The sequence below is a fragment of the Gracilinanus agilis genome, chromosome 1 (genome assembly GCF_016433145.1).
Source record: "Gracilinanus agilis isolate LMUSP501 chromosome 1, AgileGrace, whole genome shotgun sequence".
In the NCBI taxonomy this organism is placed as follows: Eukaryota; Metazoa; Chordata; class Mammalia; order Didelphimorphia; family Didelphidae; genus Gracilinanus; species Gracilinanus agilis.
The window spans coordinates 401,125,612-401,144,852 of record NC_058130.1 but is presented as its reverse complement, the minus strand read 5'-3'; the positions used below and the strand labels follow the sequence as shown (position 1 = coordinate 401,144,852).

The window sequence follows — 19,241 nt, the reverse complement described above, 5'->3', positions numbered from 1 at the left end:
GAGTGGTCACCTACCATTTCTGTAACCCTACACACTATTCATACAAATGTTTACTGACTAAATAAACATGGAACATTTTGTTCCGCTTTTGTAACTGACCTAAGATAGAACTGCTCAATGTAAGGAAGAGGAGGAGGAGGAGGAAGAAGAGGAGAGGGCAGGAGAGAGGGAGGAAGGAAATTCTGTAGATGGATAATATATTTCTTTATGAGTCTTTTGGAATTGAAAGAAAAACCTAGGAAGACTATTGATGCAACGTGAAATAAGCAGAGTCTGAACAACTTATACAGTCATGGAAATATTATAAATATAAGTGAACTTTGAAAAACTTAGTATCTGACCAACACAATAACTTGCCACAATTCCAAAAGTCTCATGAAGAAAACATATTGTCCACCTCTGGAATTTCCTTCTTCCCTCCCTCCTTTCCCTTTCTTTCGTCCTTCCATCTTTCTCCTCTCTTTTTTAAAGATATGGCTAATCAGGGAATTTTTTTCGCATGACTAAATATTTGTAACAGGTTTTGTTTTTCTTGCCTTTGTTATAGATAGGGAAGGGGAAAGGGTACAAATTAGATCTGAAATTAAAAAAAAATTAATCCATAGTGCCCAAAGGGTCAAGGGTAGCCATCATTTCTGTTGTGTCTGGCCACATCATCATGAAGGGTCCAGGCCCTTGGTCAGTAACTTCACACAGAGTTGGGGCTACTATTGTAATAACTCATTGCCCAGCCCTTATTCCTGTCCCAGGGGTAAGAACATCCTTGAGGGTTGCCAGGCTACCCAGACTGTGCTACCTACGTTTCCATGGAGACAGGACTTAAAGGAGGTGAATGTGGGTTCCTTACCAGATTTTCATTGGTCAGCCGGGATATTTCTTGTTGGACTCCAAACTCCACCTGGGCCTCTGGAGACAGCAGGAGTGTCTGGCAGAAGGTCTGCTGCTGCTTGTCCATCTCATCCTTCAAGGTTTCGATCTGGCTCTTCAGAGACTCCATCTCTTCCTCATGCTCTCGGCTCTGGGCCTGGAGCTGGGCTTCCAGCAACCTACAAGAGCAAGGAGGGCATGTTGACTTCTTTGTCAAGTCCCTGACCCCTGGGCTGAGAAGGGGCAAGCACAGAATGTTGGGCTGACTTAGAACAGCGGCATAAGCTCACTTCTGCAGAGGACAAGATGCAAGCTGAGACACTGACATGGCAAAGAAAATGAGAACTTCAGGACGAGCAAGCAAGACCATCCCTAAGAAGCCAATGACTACAAAGGGCCAGTCACAGGACTTCAAAAGCAGACAACTTCAACTTGTCTCACTTTTAAGCTTTACATTATATCTCGAGAGAATGTTGGCGGTAAGGGCTGTCTCCATATCAAGACATCAGAGCAAAGATGAACTCCTCACATTTTACTTTACCACTACAAAAATGCTGATGTTCACCACAAAGCCCAAATGGGAACCCTCCTGTTCAGAGAAGACGTTAACACTGAGGAGGGATTTAACAAATCCTCGTTGAGTGACTGATGAGCTGATCTTATTAGCTATTTCCCCTTTCATAAAAATAACAGTTCACATTCCATAATGCTTGAAGGTCGGCAAAGCATTCTTCTTAGAACTGCCCTCCCTTTGAGGTAAGAAGTATAAGCATCCTCATCCCCATTTTATAGATGAGGAAAAGGTAACGTGACTTGGGGACAGCTAGGTGGTGCAGTGGGTAGTGCCTGGTCTGGAGTCAGGAAGATATGAATTCAAATCTGGCCTCAGACATTTACTAGCTGGGTGACTCTTGGCAAGTCACTTAAGACTGTTTGCTTTAAGTTTCCTCATCTATCAAATGAGCTGGACAAAGAAATGGCAAACTACTCCTGTGTCTTTGCCAAGAAAACCCCATTTGGGGTCACGGAGAGTTGGACATAATTGAAAAGACTGAATAACAACAACAAAGTGACTTGTCCAGGTCAGATAACTAGGAAGTATCAGCTAGGATTTAAACCTAGGACTACTGTCTCTAAGACTATTTGTTCTTTCCATTGTATTTTCATAAAATTTAATTTAATTAAAATTTTAATGTTTTTTAAAAATATTTTTCCATGGTTACATGATTTATGTTATCTCCCTCCCCTCTTGCCTCCCCTTTCCTGGAATTGACAAGCAATTGCACTGGGTTATACACGAATTATCACTTGAGACCTATTTCCATATTTTTCATTTTTGAAATAGGGTCTTTTAAAACCAAAACCCCAAATCATATATTCATATAAACAAGTGATAAATGATATGCTTTTCTTCTATTTCATAAAACTTCAAAAAGAAAAATATCTATTCTTTTGCCCCCAGCACCCTCCTATCTGCACAGATGTACTTTTTATGCTTTGGGAAAACAAAGTTGGTAACAGAAAGTGTAAGGCAGTGGTTTCCAAACTTTTTTGGCCTACCACCCCCTTTCCAGAAAAAATATTACTTAGTGTCCCCGGAAATTAATTTAAAAAAAATTAATAGCATTTAATAGGAAAGATAAATGCACCTGTGGCCATCACTGCTCCTCTGGATTGCTGCAGCACCCACCAGGGGGCGGTGGTGCCCACTTTGGGAATCACTGGTGTAAGGAGACTTTAAGAATGTTAATTGGTTTATTAAGTGGAGGAAGAAGGATCTAGGTTAGAGTAACTGAGAGGGAGAAAGGAAAAGATAATATTAGGGATTCTAGATTCTGTGTGACTTTGGGTAAATCACTGCTCTTTAAGAAGTAACAAAGTATAATAAACTTTGACCTAAGAGTCAGAATTAGAGTCCTCCTAGGTCTGTCACTTAATAGTTGTGTGTATGTGAGCAAGTCACTTAACTTCTATTAGTTTCCATTTCCTTATCTGTAAAATGGGAATAATAATATTTATTCTCTATTCACAAAATTGCCATATGGTTCAAATAAGAAAGCAGGTAGGATCATAAAGCTCTTCAAAGTTCATTTCTAGTAACATACATGTGATCGCTTATTGTTAATGAGAATGAGGATAAGGATTTCATGGTCATTTGGGTCCCTTCCCTTTGCATGCTAACATTATGTGATCACTATCTCTTTTGGCCCCTATCTTAGAGTGAAAAAAAAAACATGAGGAGAAATCAAGGAAATTATCAGTAACTATTGATTATGGAATCCTAGTTTCACTCTAAAATATCCAATATTTGTTATTCATACAAAACATCAATATTCTAGATACTAGTCTGAAGATTTGTGTTCTAGGTATAGCCTCTATAGAAATTCATCCCTCAGCCTTCTTTAGGATTTGAGGAAGGAACATGGCCAGTGTCTGGCACAGTATTGTGATACACCATCCGTCCTTGAGATGAATATGATAAAGACCAGCCCACATCTTAAACCATATGTACATGTCAGATTATAGGACAGAAGAGCTAGAAGGGAGCTTAGGGGGTCATCACTTTTTACAGGTGAAGAAACTATAATAAAATGAAGGAAAATGACTTGCTTTAGGATCATGAGTTGGTAAATGCCCAAGGGAGGGTTTGAACCCAGGTCTTCTTGACTCCAAAGTCCAACGCCCTCCCCACTCCCACAATTTAGGGGTGAAGCTATGATCGCATTCATGTGAGATAAACCCTTCAGTGTGTGAGGCAGGAGATGGACATAGGAGCTCTTGGACTCAAAAGGATCTGAAAATGGGCACATGGACTTGATGCTGGGGGCTATTCGTCACTACTTGGGAGACTCCTTCTGGAAGTCAGTGAGGACTTCACCAACCACTTACTTCCACTGCTGAGGAGGGGTGGCAGCCTTTAGGGTTGGGATACCTCTGACGCACAAATAGATAACTGGATACCACGAAGGCCAACAGGAATGAAAGGTTGAATAAAATTCAGAAAGTGAGGACTAAGCTCTGGGATGGGATTCAAGTAGGGCAAGGGGATCTGGAGGGAACTGACATTGTTTTTGTTGTTTAATCATTTTCAGTTATGTTTGGCACTTCATGACTTTTTTGGGGGGGATTTTCTTGACAAAGATACTGGAGTGGCTTGCCATTTCCTTCTTCAACTCATTTTACAGATGAGGAAACTGAGGTCAACAGGGTTTGAGGACTTACCCAGAGTCACAGAGCTAGTAAGTGTCTGAGGAGGGCAGATTTGAATCTTTCTGATTCCAGGTCCAAACACTCCATCCACTGTACCACCTGGGTGCCCATAGCCTTATTTACCCAGGACCAAATGACAAATGCTCATGTGCTCTGACACGTCCCACTTCATAGTCCTGTCATGCAGGCTCTAGCATGGGCTGCCGAGTGTGTATGTGAGTGTATGAGATACATGACCCTAGACATAAACACAATCCCCTGAGTTATCTCCATCCCTCTCCAAAAAAAAGAATCCTCCCTACTCCTGTCACCAGTTTATTGGTACCCAAGGAAATGCAATGGAGTCTTAAATAAGAATGTTATCCCTCTCATCCCCTGGGCTCTGGGAAATCAAACAAAAGAAACGGAGCATCTTTTTCTCTTCTCACCCCTGGAGATTCTGCAAAGCCTTTCTGTCCAATATCCCAAAGCCTAGTTTTATGTCAGAATACCTGCTGAAGGAGAAAAAAGGGAAGGATAACTTTCTCAAGGTGACCCAAGGGGATCAGTCCCCATCACTGTGGGTTGCAGAGAGTTGTCCAGAGTCCTTGGTTTGATTCAAATCTTGTTTTTATCAAATGGCCTTAGAAGTAACTGGGCCACTAAGTTGGGATTCAAATTGTTATGGTGAAATTTATGGCAATATAATAGCTCACACTGACAGAAAATTTGAAAAGTTGAGAGGTTAACTCAGGAAGTTAATCCAACTTGTAACCAAGATAACCCTGTTTGCCTCAGTTTCCTCATCTGTCAAATGAGCTGGGGAAGGAAAAGGCAAACCACTCCAGTATTTTTGCCAAGAAAACCCCAACTGGGATCAGGAAGAATCAGACACAATTGAAAATGACTAAACGATAGCACAAAGAAAAAAAGACAAATCAGCACCATCATAACTCCTTGCAATTATGCAATACTCTAAGGGCTTTACACACATAATTTGAATCAATTTCACAATAATTCTTTGAAGGTGCTGTCATTGCCTCTAATTTATAGATAAGGAAACTGAGGCTTAGCAAGGTTAAATGTTTTGCCCAGATTCACAAAGCTTGGTCGTGTCAGAAACAGAATATGAACTCAGATCTTCCTGGTCCCAGGTCTAAACAATACCTTATCCACTGGGCCCCACCTCGATTCTTCTCTCATATTCAAATGACTATGATTTCAGAGCAATAAAATCTAGTACAGATGGAAAAATGAACAGAAGGGCACACAGCAAATAAGATATTTTTGTCACTCTTTTTCTAAAATGAACATTACCTCTAAAGCACACCATAAATAATTTGGAGTTTATCATTTCATGCATGATTTTTTTAGTAATAATAACTGATATTATTTTCTATTGATAAAATAACTGCTTTAAATTTTGTAGGTGCTTTATGTTCACCTTCCCATTTGATCCTCATAACAAATGAGGAGGTTGCCTCAACAGGGGTTATTTTCCCAGTTTTACATGATGGAGAGACTGAGGATTAAAGACAATAAGTGACTTGCCCATAGTCACACAACTATCATGGGCCAGAAGAATTCAAAATCAGGTTTCTCTTGACTCCAAGGACAGGAGTCTTTCTCTTCTTGTTTATTTGATGATTGTTGTTGAGAATGCTTAAGTTTATAATAAAATTATATCTTAAAATTGGAATTTTATCTTCTATCTTATCTGAATTACATCTTAACTCATATCTTAAAAATGAAAAATCTAGATTTCTTAATATCAACTCTAACACTGGCCAATGACATTGGGCAAAGTCATTTAAATCCTCCCTGGTCCTCAGTTTCTTTCTTTGTTTCTTCCTTCCTTTATTTTTCTTTTTTCAACCCTTACTTTCTGTCTTAAAATCAACCAAGTATTGATTCCAAGGCAGAAGAGTGGTGAAGGCTAGGTGACTGGGGTTAAGTGACTTGCCCAAGGTCACACAACTAGGAAGTGTCTGAGGCCAGATTTGAACTCAAGTATGCCTGACTCCAGGCCTGGGCACTCTACTAACTGTGCTACCTAGCTGTCCCTCTTCAGATTCTTTAACTGAAAATGGAGGTGAAAATAACTGTCTTGTCTACATCTACATCCAAGGGATTTCTTATGTGAACAGACATATGTCAGGTCCTGTTTGATACCATGATTTCCCTGTTCCCATAGAAGCTCTAGCCCTGATACAAAAAGTGAGGACAGGACTGCGATATCAGGTACCAAGTAAGGAAAAGCCATCCAGTGGCTGACCCACGTCCCTACTTATACTCTTGTTAATTTAAAGCCAGAGCGAGTAGCTAAACAGGCATCACAGACAGAGCAGAAACAAGAAGGAAAGAAGATTATTTGACCTGGCAACTTGCTTTAGGCCTTGGTAGGCCAAGCCGAGTTCTCCATCTTCATTCAAATATCCCCAATCCTCAGTCTTGCTAGAAATAAAGGATAGGAGAAAAAAAAAAAAAGGAACCAGTAGATAGAAAAGATAGTCAGACAGATATTTCAGCAGGAAAAGTTAAGAAAGCCTAGTAAGCCCCATTATAATTCAAAAATAAAAGAAGGAAAAGGGTACAGATCCTAGAACAGCATTCATGTAAGACATATTCAGGTAAATGAAAGATAAGATCATTATATGATCTAGATCCTATCTCTTCCCTCTTGATTGCATAGCAAAGCCTTGGAGGAATTATTGGGCTCTTGTTTTTATACCTAGTTTACTATCAAGGAAACAGATCTTTCATGCCTCATGCCATCATCTGTGATTGCTGCAAATAAAGCAAGCAGGGGAAATATATTATCAAAGAAAAAGAAACGGATAACTTACTTGTGATGCCTCTGGGAATCAGCCCTAATGAGAAAGAGGATGGATAAAATCTCATGGTGCAATGAAAGCCTTTGTACACACATACACATACACACAAACACACATATACACACACAGCATGTATTTGCATTTACCTGAATGATCAAGGTTCAGGGAGAGAAAGGAAGCAAGGAGAGCTCACAAAGCCAAGGCAGAGAGGAAAGGGACTGCTTTATCGATGGTAGAGGGAATGGGAGTACTCGAGATGGAATAGCAAATGATTTCGAATGCCAAGCAGGAAGATGGAATGATTCACCACTACCCCACCACCTACAGATTCATGACGTTAATGATTTGGAGACAATCTGGCATGGCTTAAATAAAAAATAGCGGAATGCACACAGAAATCTAGTGACTCTTGTTCATAGAATGGCTCTCTTCTATTATGTTTTTTTCTGTGTTGGATTGTAAGATCCTTGAGGACAAGTGAATATTAGGCAACCCCAATAACAAGCACTGCTTCAGAGTCTTGTGTAAAGAAGCGACAAAACGAATGCCTCAAACTGATACTGAGCTGCTCTCCCCATCCATCCATCCATCCATCTCTCCCTGGTACCCAGAGTATCTGACCTTTCTCATTCCCTCCTGCTCCCCTCTTCCTCCTACTCATAACAATCATATTGCATGCTCAGGGCTTACTATATCTATGCTAACGAATTCACAGAATTATTTTGCTCTGAGATCAATTCATAACAAAATATTTATGATCAGTTGGTTCCAGGCAATAGATATTAATATAGGCATGAGACAATACATTATATGTGCCTTCATGGAAATGATATTCTAATAGGGATACCAAACACCCAGATCCCTTTCACAGACAATATCACACAATCATTACATTAGAGGTGTAGAGAACAAAGTAGTTATGGAAGGGAGAAAATTCATTACCAACAAGGTCAAGATGGAGGATGAGAGAAAAATTTATTGAAGAGGTAGGTAGCTTTTGAGTTAGGCTTCTAAGGAAGAGTAGGAAAGCAACAGATGAGGAGGAAGAGGGACAATATTCTAGGCATTTGTTATTGCTGAGTTGGGATCCTATTTAGGGTTTTTCTGGCATTTTCTCCTCCAGATTACTTTTACTTAAAACTCTTACTTTCTGTTTTTGTATCAATTCTAAGACAGAAGAGCAGTAAGGCTAAGCCAGTGTTTCCCAAAGTGGGTGCTACCGCCCCCTGGTGGGTGCTGCAGCGATTCAGGGGTGTGGCGAGGGCCACAGGTGCATCTCTCTTTCCTATTAATTGCTTTTAAAATTAAAAAAAAATTAATTTCCAGGGGGCTAAGTAATATTTTTTCTGGAAAGGGGGCGGTATGCCAAAAAAGTTTGGGAACCACTGGATGGAGGTTAAGTGATTTGCCCTAAGTCACACAGCTAGGAAGTGTCTGAGGCCAGATTGGAACTTGGGTGCTCCTGACTCCAGGTCTGGTGCTCTATCCACTGTGCTACCTAGCTGCTCCCTCCAACTTATTTTTATAGATTAAGACACTGAGGCAAACAGGGCTAAGTGCATGCCCAGGATCACATAGCTAGTAAGTGTCTGAGGCTGGATTTGAACTTGGGAAGACGAGTTTTTCTGATACAAGGCCCTGCACTATATCTATTGTGCCATATGTATAGGGGACAGTATGAGCACAGCTATGAACGTGGAAAAAGCAAGTCTCATATTTGGGGGACAAAGACACACCGGTTTTCCCGGAACATAGAGTATGAGAGAAGCTTGGAAATATGAGTAGTGCTAGAATATGGAAGACTTTGAGCATCAAGCAAAGTACCATGAACTTTATTCAGGCAGCAACAGGAAATCACTGGAAATTTTTTAGTGGAAGAGTAATCTGAGCAGAGCTGGGAGCAATTTTGAAAGTGGTTTGGAAGATGGGTCCAAGGGGGAGAAATCAGAGGTGGGAAGACCCGTTAGGAGATTTTTTCAATAGTCGCTAGTTCTGGCAATGAGGCCATGTCCCTAGTGTGATAGCAGTGGAAATAGAGATGAGGGGAAGAACAAAAGAGTTATTCCAGGAGTGGAAATAATAGCACTTGGTAACAACTGCTGGATAGTAAGAGGGATGAGTCACAAATAATACAAAGGTTCAAATATGAGAGATAGGGTGAAAGAATGGCAGTAATCCTGGCTGAAAGTGATGTCATTAGGAAGAAGTGGGTTTAGGAGAAAAGACAAGTGTGATTTTTAGACAAGCTGGGTTTGAAATACTGGCAAAAGACATCCAGGTGGAGGAGCTAAATATGTTGTTCTGCCTAGAAAATGTAAATGTGTTTTAATGACTCTGAGAAAGGAATGACCTTGCTGGCAATTTCTCATTTTTCCCCTCATTTTTTTCTCCTACCTGTCTTATTTGATTTTTTAAACTTTTTTTTTGAGTTCTTCCAGAGCTTGTGATCAATTTCCATTTTTTTGAAGAGTTTGCATGTGCTTGCTTATTTCTTATCATCTCCTGTTGCTTCTGTTTTTTGCTCTTTTTCCCCGTAGAAATTTTCCAGGGTCAAAAGCTTTTTTTTCCCTGCTGTTTGCTCATTTTCCTGCTCAAGCCCTGGGAGACCTGCAAGTTGCTGGCCATTTTTATCTTAGCTTCTGGCTGGCAGGGTTTTGCCCTGGGGCTATCTTCACCACCATCTCAGAGCCTTCAGTGTGCCCAGTGCTCTGACACTCCAAACCTTACTTCCAGGGTCTAGGATTTCCAGGGGTGAGTCTGAGGTGTTCTTTTGTTGGTGTAGTCTGAGTCCTGGGATCCTGAAGTTGCCTAAGTCCTGATGGCAGTTGGCCTGAGCTTTTCCTTGTGCAGTTTTGCTCCCTCTTCTCCTTTATATCATGGACATCCACTCTCTCTGCCAACCTCTCATATTGTGTTCAGTGGGAGAGCCTCATCACTCGTCCTGTTTTGACTCCTGTGCTTTTGAGGTACCTTTTAAAGATTGATTTGGAAAGGTATTCAGAGCAGTTTCAGGCTCTTGCTGCATGGTTCTGCCCCTGTAAATTAACTTTAACTGGAGTTTTTGGGTCAAGGCTATACCTTAACCCAAAGGAATGACCTCACCAGCGATTTTTGGCAATATTACTAACTTTTGGAGGAAAGACTACAAACTTTGATATCAGTGGGGTTCCTTTAGCACGTCCTCATTCAGACCTCAAGGATGTCTATCTGCATTTTCTCATGTAGTGTTGTCCTGCCATCTCCCTTCTCCTTCTTTCCCCCCTTGGAACTTTTCTCTTCTTTCCTTTTTAGACCATTCTAGCTACTTGTAACTCTCTTTTTCTGGAATCAGGAAAATCTTGCTGACATCTGAGGGGGTAGGACATGTCATTCAGTCATGTTGGACTCTCCATTCCTCCCTTTAGGATTCTCTTGGCAAAGACAATGGAATGATTTGCCATTTCCTTCTCCAGCACATTTGATGGATGAGGAAACTGAGGCAGAGTGAAGTGACTTGCCTAGGGTCACACAGCTAGTAAGTATCTGAGGCCAAATTTGAACTTATGAAGATGAATCTTTCTGATTTCAATCTTCCCTCTCTCCCTCCCCCCTGACCAGGATGTTCTATTTAAACCAAGTGTATTTCCTTTCCCTGGGCAGTTTCTAAAAATAAGCAATCACACCATACTGCTGGGAAAGCAGGTCTTTTAAAAAACTGTTTTGTTATTTTTTTAAGGGACCAAATGGGGAGGACAAAGGGGGTGGAGAAATGAGAATAAACCTGAGGCAAAATAGCCTTTTCTTTTCTAAGTCTCCTTGGGCCCTCTTACCCTGGCTCACAAGGTTCCGGCCATCTTCTGGGATAGAAAGTCTTTTTCCATCCGGCGGGAGGCTGTGTAGCTCTATAGTACACACCAATAAATCCACCATACGCAAGCAAATAAAGGCAGGATGGATAAGGGGATGATGAGGAAGCAGCTGGACAAAAGTAAAGGAGAATCCTGCCAGTGAGTGTCGCTGGCCTGGAAGTTCTCTTACTTCAAAGGTAAAAACCAGTTTCTGTAGAGGATTGTTTCCAGTGTCCATTGCACTTCCTTGTCATAAACCTGCAAGGCAGTCTTTAAATTGCTATACTTAACTAGAAATGAGAAACCCCTGTGAACCATCTCATACATCTAGCCTGACTTAAAGCACTAATAACCTCATAAGAGACCCTTGTGGAAGCATTCCCATAAGACGGACCACTTTGTTGCATAATGGTCCTTGGTAGATTTAATAAACTTAGCAGCATTATACTCTCCCTCCATTCTTAACACATCTTCATTATAATAGTAGAATTGTGAAAAGCCACAAAATTCACTCTTCTGGAAGTGAACTGGAGCCTACTGACCACATCGAGAAAAGTCTGAGACTCCTTTGTCTTGTTTGTGAAAGGCTGGAGAGTCTTCTGGCACAGAGTCCAAAGATACGTGGTTTGTCCATTTGGCTGGATTTCATCTCGAAGGACTAAGGGCAGGAGAGGGTTCAGATATGGAGTATCAGAAGTTGTTTGCTTATCCATAAGTCTGTTCTTTAGGATGGTATTGATAAAAATGCTCTCTTCAGAACAGGATGATCGCCAAAAAAACAAAACAAAACAAAACAAAACAAACAAAAAAAAAACCAACTGGAAGGACTTATATCAGTGATGCAAAGTGAAGTGAGCAGAACCAAGAGAATGTTGCACATACTAACAACAAGAGTGTATGATGATCAACTGTGAATGACTTAGGAATTATCAGCAATGCAAGGATCCAGGACAACTTCAAGGAACTCATGATGAAAAAGGATATCCACCATCATAGAAGGAACTGATGGAGTTTGAATGCAGGTTGAAGCATGCCATTCTTCACTTTATTTCCTTCATGATTTTTTCCTAGTATAAGTGATATATCTTCTTTTACAACATGACAAACATGGAAATATATATTGCATGAGAGTGTATGTATAGCCTATATCATATTTCCTGCCATCTTGGATCACAAATGTCAAAAAACTGTTATTAAAAATTGTATTTCTGTGTAATCTGGAAAAAAATAAAATAAAAAATAGGCTGTTTTCATATTTCTGTTTAGTAGCATTGCCATCAAAGCCAAGGAATGTGGCTCTGCACATTGCACACGTGCTCAGTTTGGTGAATATCACAGCCCAAGTTAAATTCAGCAAGTAAATTTTCAGCTACTTCTTCCCTTTGGGGGACTTCATAACCCATCTAGATAGGTACTCTGCCCATGTCCTTCCATCATGCACCTTGCTGCCCTGGGGAACACTTACCAGGATTAAATATAATAGTTCTGGAATCTAAAGATCTGGGTTTCAGTTGTACAATTTTTCCTTTTTTGACCTTTGAGCCTCAGTTTCTCTTCCAATAAAATGAGGGTAATGGATTTTGCTTGATTTCTGTGGACTATTTTGATTTCTAAATCTATGCTCCTTTGACTTTTTTTAGAGTACCTGTTCTAGAAATGACTCACAACACATCTGAGCCTCAGAGATTTCTCAAAGGAAGGGATTATCAACAGAAGGAAAGAAAGGGAAGGGATAGAGCAGACCAGGAGAAATTGAAGAGAAGAAGTGAGGGAAGCTTTTTAGATCTTTGGCAGCTGAAAATGAAGGAAGATCATCTATGATTTCCCTATTGTTGGTCTAAAAGTGCCACCTAGTGGTAATAATAGAAAACCCAGTTTTGTGAAATTGACTATTACAAAAATGTAAGATCTGTGCAGTTAAATCAATCAACCAACATTTGATGATGGCTTACTGCATGTCTGACAACGTGTCAGACATCAACTGAATACAAGTGAATTTATTTTGATAAATTTAAATTGTAATAAAGTTTGATTAGGCAGCAGCCTTATTCTAGAAGTCAGGAAACTGGACCTCTGTCCCCTTCCTTGTAACTGAAAGGAAAGGATCCTGCAAATTAGAGTTGGACTGAGCATTAACGATCATTTGGTTTCATCCTCTACCTTTGCAGGTAAGGAAACAAAGGGTCTGAGAGAGGAAGAGTCATTTGCCCAAGATCATACAACTAAATGAAGATGCTCGGATTTAGATGATCTCGAGGATTCCTTCCTAGCTCTTTGAATATAGAGTCTACACTATAATTTTTTAAAATATAAATGGAACCTCATGCTAGAACTGGCCTGCAATAAATGTGACACAACCTCTATTCCCAGAACCCTGCGGAAACAGAAATAAGCAATCACTTTTCTTGCACTGTTGAAATGTTATCTGTCGGGCGAAGGAGTGAGAGTGCTTGACCTCTCCAGGTTCTTTCTAGGACTGGGATTATAAAATTCTTATCTCTATAAAAGAAGCCTTCTGGGACTAAGTCTTTAGTTCACAATTTTTTTTCCCTCCTTTATCTCCTGTTCTGATTTTTTAATGATATCCTGTGATATGAGGGACCCAAGGCATTTGAAGTTTCAGACTTGGCCACAGAATACCTCCTATATTATTTGACAATCTGCTTTTCAGAAGTCATAAAGTTGTTGCTGGTAGCTGCGGCATTTTTAAAAATGTTAGGGCATTTTAAACACTGGAGGAAAATTGAAGTGTCTAATCAAGGATAGTGAAAGGAATTGTTTCCAAACCCAGACTTGGGAACTCTGAGGCTCCATATGGCCATATTTCAGCCAGATGGCATGAACTTTTAGAGGGCTTGGTGGTTGGTGTCTAAACCTAATCACATATGTAAGACTCCAGGAAAATCTCCATGAGGCTCCCTTTTCATTCAAAACATCCCTCTTTAATAAACAAGGTTAATTGTGTTTATTAAGGGAATGTCCACTTAGCATATGAGCTCAGTGCAATCCTCATGAATATATGCACCATGAATATACACATCATGGCATTATCTATGTATGTGTCATGGCTAGAGGGGTCATGCATGAATGTACTGTGCATGTATGTGGCATGCATACACATGTCAGAGAGCAAAAAATAAATACTGCTTTTTACATAGAATAATAAGTGGTTTAAGGATTTTCCAGACACTGGATGGCCAGTTGCCCTGGGGGCATGTTGGCTCAAAAAATCACTATGTGAAAGGGTTGGCTCTGTGGGGTTTCTCTACTCTGCAATGGTGAGTTGGAAGAGTCATCCAGTACAATGAAAATTGGATGTGAAATTCAGTTCTTGTTTGGCTTTGCCCCTAACTCTTTGTGTGATCTTGAACAAATTGGATTAATTTTAAATTAAAAAACCTTTAAAAATCTTTAAAAAAAAAGAAAATTTTCTTCCCATTCATAGTTACCAACACTATGTGAAATGACCACAAGATCATAGATTTTTGAGGTCAAAAGGACCAACTTATCTATTCCTCTTATTTTTCAAATGAGTCTCAATCTTGGCTTTTTTTCCCTTCCTAATTCTATAAATAGGAGTAGGGGAAGAAGAAGAGAAGACAGAGATAAGAAGATAAACATAGATCCTGATCCTGTTTTCAGGATCTTATTCCAAGGCTCCATTTCCAAAATGAAATCCAGAAAGGTTAAGTAACTTTGACTTGAACCTGATCTCTTCACTGTCATGCTTGTATTTATAATTGTTCCTAAGTGAAGTCTTTTTTCTCACTTTTTAAAAGCATAATTTAATTTTATTTTCAGTTCTAAATTCTGTACATCTTTCCACTTCTTCCCCACCCACTGAGAAATATGATATCCATTACACATATCGTTGCTTCTACATTAGGCATATTCGAAAGGAAGACAAAAAGCAAGAAAATAATGGAGAAAAATTGTTTCAATTTGTGTTCTAACTCTATTGGCTCCCTGTGTGGAGGTGGATCACATTTTATATTGAGTCCTTTGGAATTGTGGTGGATCACTGAATTGATCTGTGTTGCTAAGTCTTTGACAGTTGATTACCTTTATAATATTACTGTGAATGTATAGATTGTTCTCTTGGTTCTGCTCATTTTATTTTGCAGCAGTTCATACAAGTCTTCCAAGGTTTTTCTGAAACAACCTCCTTCATTTCTTATAGTATAATAGTATTCCATCACCTTCACATACCATAACTTGTTCAGCCATTCTCCAATGGATACTAAATTAAATTGTAAAACCTTATTTTCTCTTTCCCGGGTCTATAAATTGGGGTGTGTGTGTGTGTGTGTGTGTGTGTGTGTGTGTGTGTGTGTTTGTGTATGTGTTTGTGTAAGAGATAGACATGTAAAGATCAACAGAGATCCTCTCTGGAGGTATAAATATCATTGGTAGAAAAAAAAGGTCCCTTATACACTCACATAGCACACAATTTATGTTTTAAACAAAAATTCCATAAAATAGGGGTGCTGTATTTAGAAGAAAACAAATTCCTCTTTTTTAAAAAAGGATCCAGGTCCTCCTCCCACAATACCATTACTAGGTTCGTATCTTAAAGAGATAAAAAAATAAAAAGAGAACGGACCAAATGTCCAAAATTTTTAAAGTAGCTCTTTTTTTGAGGGGCAAAGAACTGGAAGGTGAAAGGATATCCATCAATTGGGGAGTTGCTGAGTAAGTTATGGTATATGATTGTAACAAAATACCATTTTGCTGTAAGAAATGATGAGCAGGAGAAGCTCAGAAAAACTTGGAAAGACTTACATAAACTGAAACAGAATGAAGTAAGCAGATCCAGGAGAACATTTGTATGTAGTGACAGGAATACTGTACAATGAACAACCATGAAAGACTTAGCCATTCTTAGCACTACAATAATCCAAACAATCCCAAAGGACTCATGATAAAAAATGCCATCTGCTTCCAGAGCAAGAATTGATGGGGTCTGAATCCAGATCAAAGCACTCTTTTTTCACTTTCTTTCTTAATATTTGTTGTTGTTTGAATTCCCTTTCACAAAAGGATTAATATGGGGATATGTCTTATCTGATTGCACATGTAAAATCTACATCACATTGCTTACCATCTTAGCAGGGGGTGAGGGGAAAGAGAGGGATAGAATTTGGGACTCCAAATTCCTTTTAGAAAGATGGAAAGTGTTTGCACATGTAATTGGGGGGGAAATTAAATTAAATTAAAATTTATTTTAAAAAAATAAAAAGCATCCTGTGGGGAGCTGGGTGGCTCAATGGATAGGGAGCCAAGCCTAGAGATAGGAGATCCTGAGTTCAAATCTAGCATCAGACATTTCCTAGCTGTATGACCTTGGGCAAGTCACTTAACCCCCATAGCTTTTACCATGCTTCTGCTTTGGAACCAGTACACAGGTAAGAGTTTAAATTAAAAAAAAAAAAGAATCCTGAATCAGTTGAGGATAGCTTTTAGCATAGTGAACTGCCCTCCTGGGCAGGGCTCCAAGCAACCATCAGTCAATGTTATCAAGCCTCTGCCATCTTTCACATCTGCCTACCCTTTCTCTGAGCACCAACATAGCTAAAAAATTCCTTCTGCTCCAAGGCAGATGTGCCAGGTTGGCCTGGAGACAAAACAGCTCATGGCTTCCTGGAAGGCACCCAACCCACTGGGGGATCCTGTTTTTCAGGATCTTTTTTGGGGCTAATACACTTTGTTCTTTCTTGTGGTTAGCTCCATCTCCTCAGCTATTCGCTCCTTATTTCAGCCTGGGCTTCCTGGGAACTGAATTATTTTAGCTATAATAGAAGCTATTTTTAATTTCATCATAATCACCTTTATTACTAGTATAAGGGAAAACACAAATTCAGGATATTAAAACTCCCCTGAGAAAACGAGTGCTCTGGCTTGGCTCCCTGCCAGGTGTTTGGAGGTAATAAAAAGGGAGCTGATAATAGCAACCCCCTGCAGATTAGGAGGATGCCATTGCTTATTTGTCAGGACCAAGCACAGAAGAGGATTTTTTTTTATCACCTGAGTCCTTTTATCTTGGCCCAAGATAATTTAAAATGACTAAATCTGGATCTTAGTTTAAAACAAAGGAGACTCACTTTCTGTCCTATCTCCCTCTTCTCTTCTTCTTTCCCTTTCTCCCTCTCCGCTCCCGCCTTTGAAAATAATTTTCTTGCTTTAAGAATAAATTCATCATTGCTATTCTGGGAACAGTTAGGAAAATTCATTTATCGGGATAGTGGTGAGAAGACCACTGGATGAAGTTAGGATCCCCAGTCTACAGGTCCTGGGAAAGAGTCTTTCGCCTTTGTGCTTTGGTTTTCCACAGAGGTAAAACAAGGAAGGGACTTGGGCTTGATCTCCAAAGTCCTTCCAGCCCTAAACCCGTATGATTCCATGAAGCATACACAAAATGAACTTCTGAAACAAGATCTGCTCCTTATTTTACAACTAGGCTTTAGTGCAATGAACACATCTCTAGAAGTGATCACACTTTTTGAATTTGCACCGCATATTTCCATTGGGCTAGAATATTGTACATCATTACAACTTTGAAAAGTGCAAATTCAAATATATGACACCACAGCAGGAGATTCATTATTTGCACTAATTAGGATTTAGCTATAATGACACCTTAGAGTGTTCTGGATTTTTATGGATTTTGGACACCTAAGACTGAGAGTATTCAATAACATCTGGGGTTTGTAGATCACTTACAAATTTGCCAGCGTTTGCATTCGTTTTTTCAATAGCTTCATAGAAACCTTATAGGGAAGGTGCCACAGGTATTAATATTCCCATTTCACAAATGAGGAGATGGAAGTTTGTAAGGATTGATTAGCACCAAGATTTAGAATTGAAGGAGCCTCAGAAATCCTTCATTTTATAAATGAGGAAAGAGGCTTAGATAGGTTAAACTGCTTGCCCAAGGCCACACAACTTGTAAGAATCAGAGGCATAATTCATGATGGGTCTTCCTGTCTACCATGTTTTCTATGATCCCACAGCTAGTATGAGTAGTTATTAAATGCCTTCCATAAGAACTAGAAACTAAGGGGTGTCTTTCAATTGAGGACAGGCTGAATGAATTATGGTATGTAAATGTAATAAGAGATGAAGCCAAGACAGTAGAATAATGGCAGGGATTTGCCTGAACTCTTCCAAATTCCCTTCCAAACACCTTGAAACAGATCTGGAGTAGCAGAACCAACAAAAGGACAAAGTGAAATAATTTTCCAGACCAATACAACTTAGATGGTTAGTAGGAAAGGTCTCTCTCAGTGAGGTGAGAATAGAGAGTAGCCACTGTACCCTGGAAAACTAACAGTGGACCCTGACCTGACAAGAGAGCACAGGTCTTGGGGGGAGACAATCAGAGGCAGCAACTTCTAGAATATTCACCCCACAGATAGGAAGGGGCCAGGGCAACTGGACAGAAGGAGATTACACAGGATACTTTGAGAGCACTGGATGCAGACCTCTGCTGTATTGCTCATATCAGGATCCAGGTAGCAGTCTCAGAGTGAGAAAGATGACTAAAATACTAGAGAACATGGCCACAGGGGAGTGGGGATCCTGGAAATAGTTCCAGGGCAGAAAAGAATGTTTGTGGTCACTCAAAGACCAGAGTACAGGCCAAGAGAGCCATGACCACACCTCTCCTTAAACTTCCAAGTTCCCAGAATTATCTCAGAAAACAGCAGCAGCAAAAGCCTAAAGTTTGCAATAGTTCCTCTCTACCCTGGGAGGAAAACTCAACTTTAATATAAAATTAAAAGTCAGGAAACAAGCTGGAAACATATTATAAAGACAAACAAGAATTGTGATCAATGTAAGGAACAACTAAGATTCCAGAGAATGGTTGATGAATCCTGGCAGATGTGATGGACTCCAGGTGCAGAACGAGGCATATATTTTTGGACATAAATGAGGCAGGAATTTGTTTTGCTATGTGTAATTGATACAAAGGTGATTTTTTCTTTTTTCAATTGGGGAGTGGGAGGAAAATAAATTAGTTTTTTGTTCATTAAAAAAAATTAAAATATTTAAGTGCCTTCTACATGCAAAGTACCATGCATAGAAATTGAATTTTAGCCAATAGGTTGGTTTCAATCTCCATTTTGTTTACCCAAGAAAGGGTCTTATGAGCTTCCTAACCAACAAGTCGGAATTTCTCTTCTTTTTATTTTCCCTTTATGTATATGAACAAGGTTAATTGATAACTAATTGATAATAAAATGGCTCAAAGGTGAGAGCAATGGGATGGAGTGTCCTGTAAATTGGATTGAGTCCTTGAATAATGGAGTCTAGACTTCACAAGTAGCTATAAAGACTATCCAGAAATGTGGTCTCCTATAGGTGAGATTTATCCAAGTTATTTTGTAAAATATCATGACCTAAGAAACTCACAATTGAGGTAACTCAAAAGGCAATGAGATTTATGGTTGATTAGAACAACTGCAGTTTTGCCAATGACTTGTGGATAAGAAATGTCAAAATCAGCAACATCTATGACTCTAAG

General features: G+C 39.6%; 1 protein-coding gene across 1 annotated transcript in view; it reads right to left on the bottom strand.

Annotated features, from left to right (window-relative positions):
• MYO5B (myosin VB) overlaps positions 1-19,241 on the bottom strand; it is a 582,592-nt gene that overhangs the window by 25,186 nt on the left and 538,165 nt on the right. Inside the window, exons 28-29 of the mRNA XM_044681604.1 lie at positions 6,433-6,510; positions 848-1,046 (exon numbers count right to left, since the gene is read on the bottom strand). Of these exons, the coding sequence (XP_044537539.1) occupies positions 848-1,046; positions 6,433-6,510 (277 nt within the window). The remainder of the gene's footprint in view (positions 1-847; positions 1,047-6,432; positions 6,511-19,241) is intronic.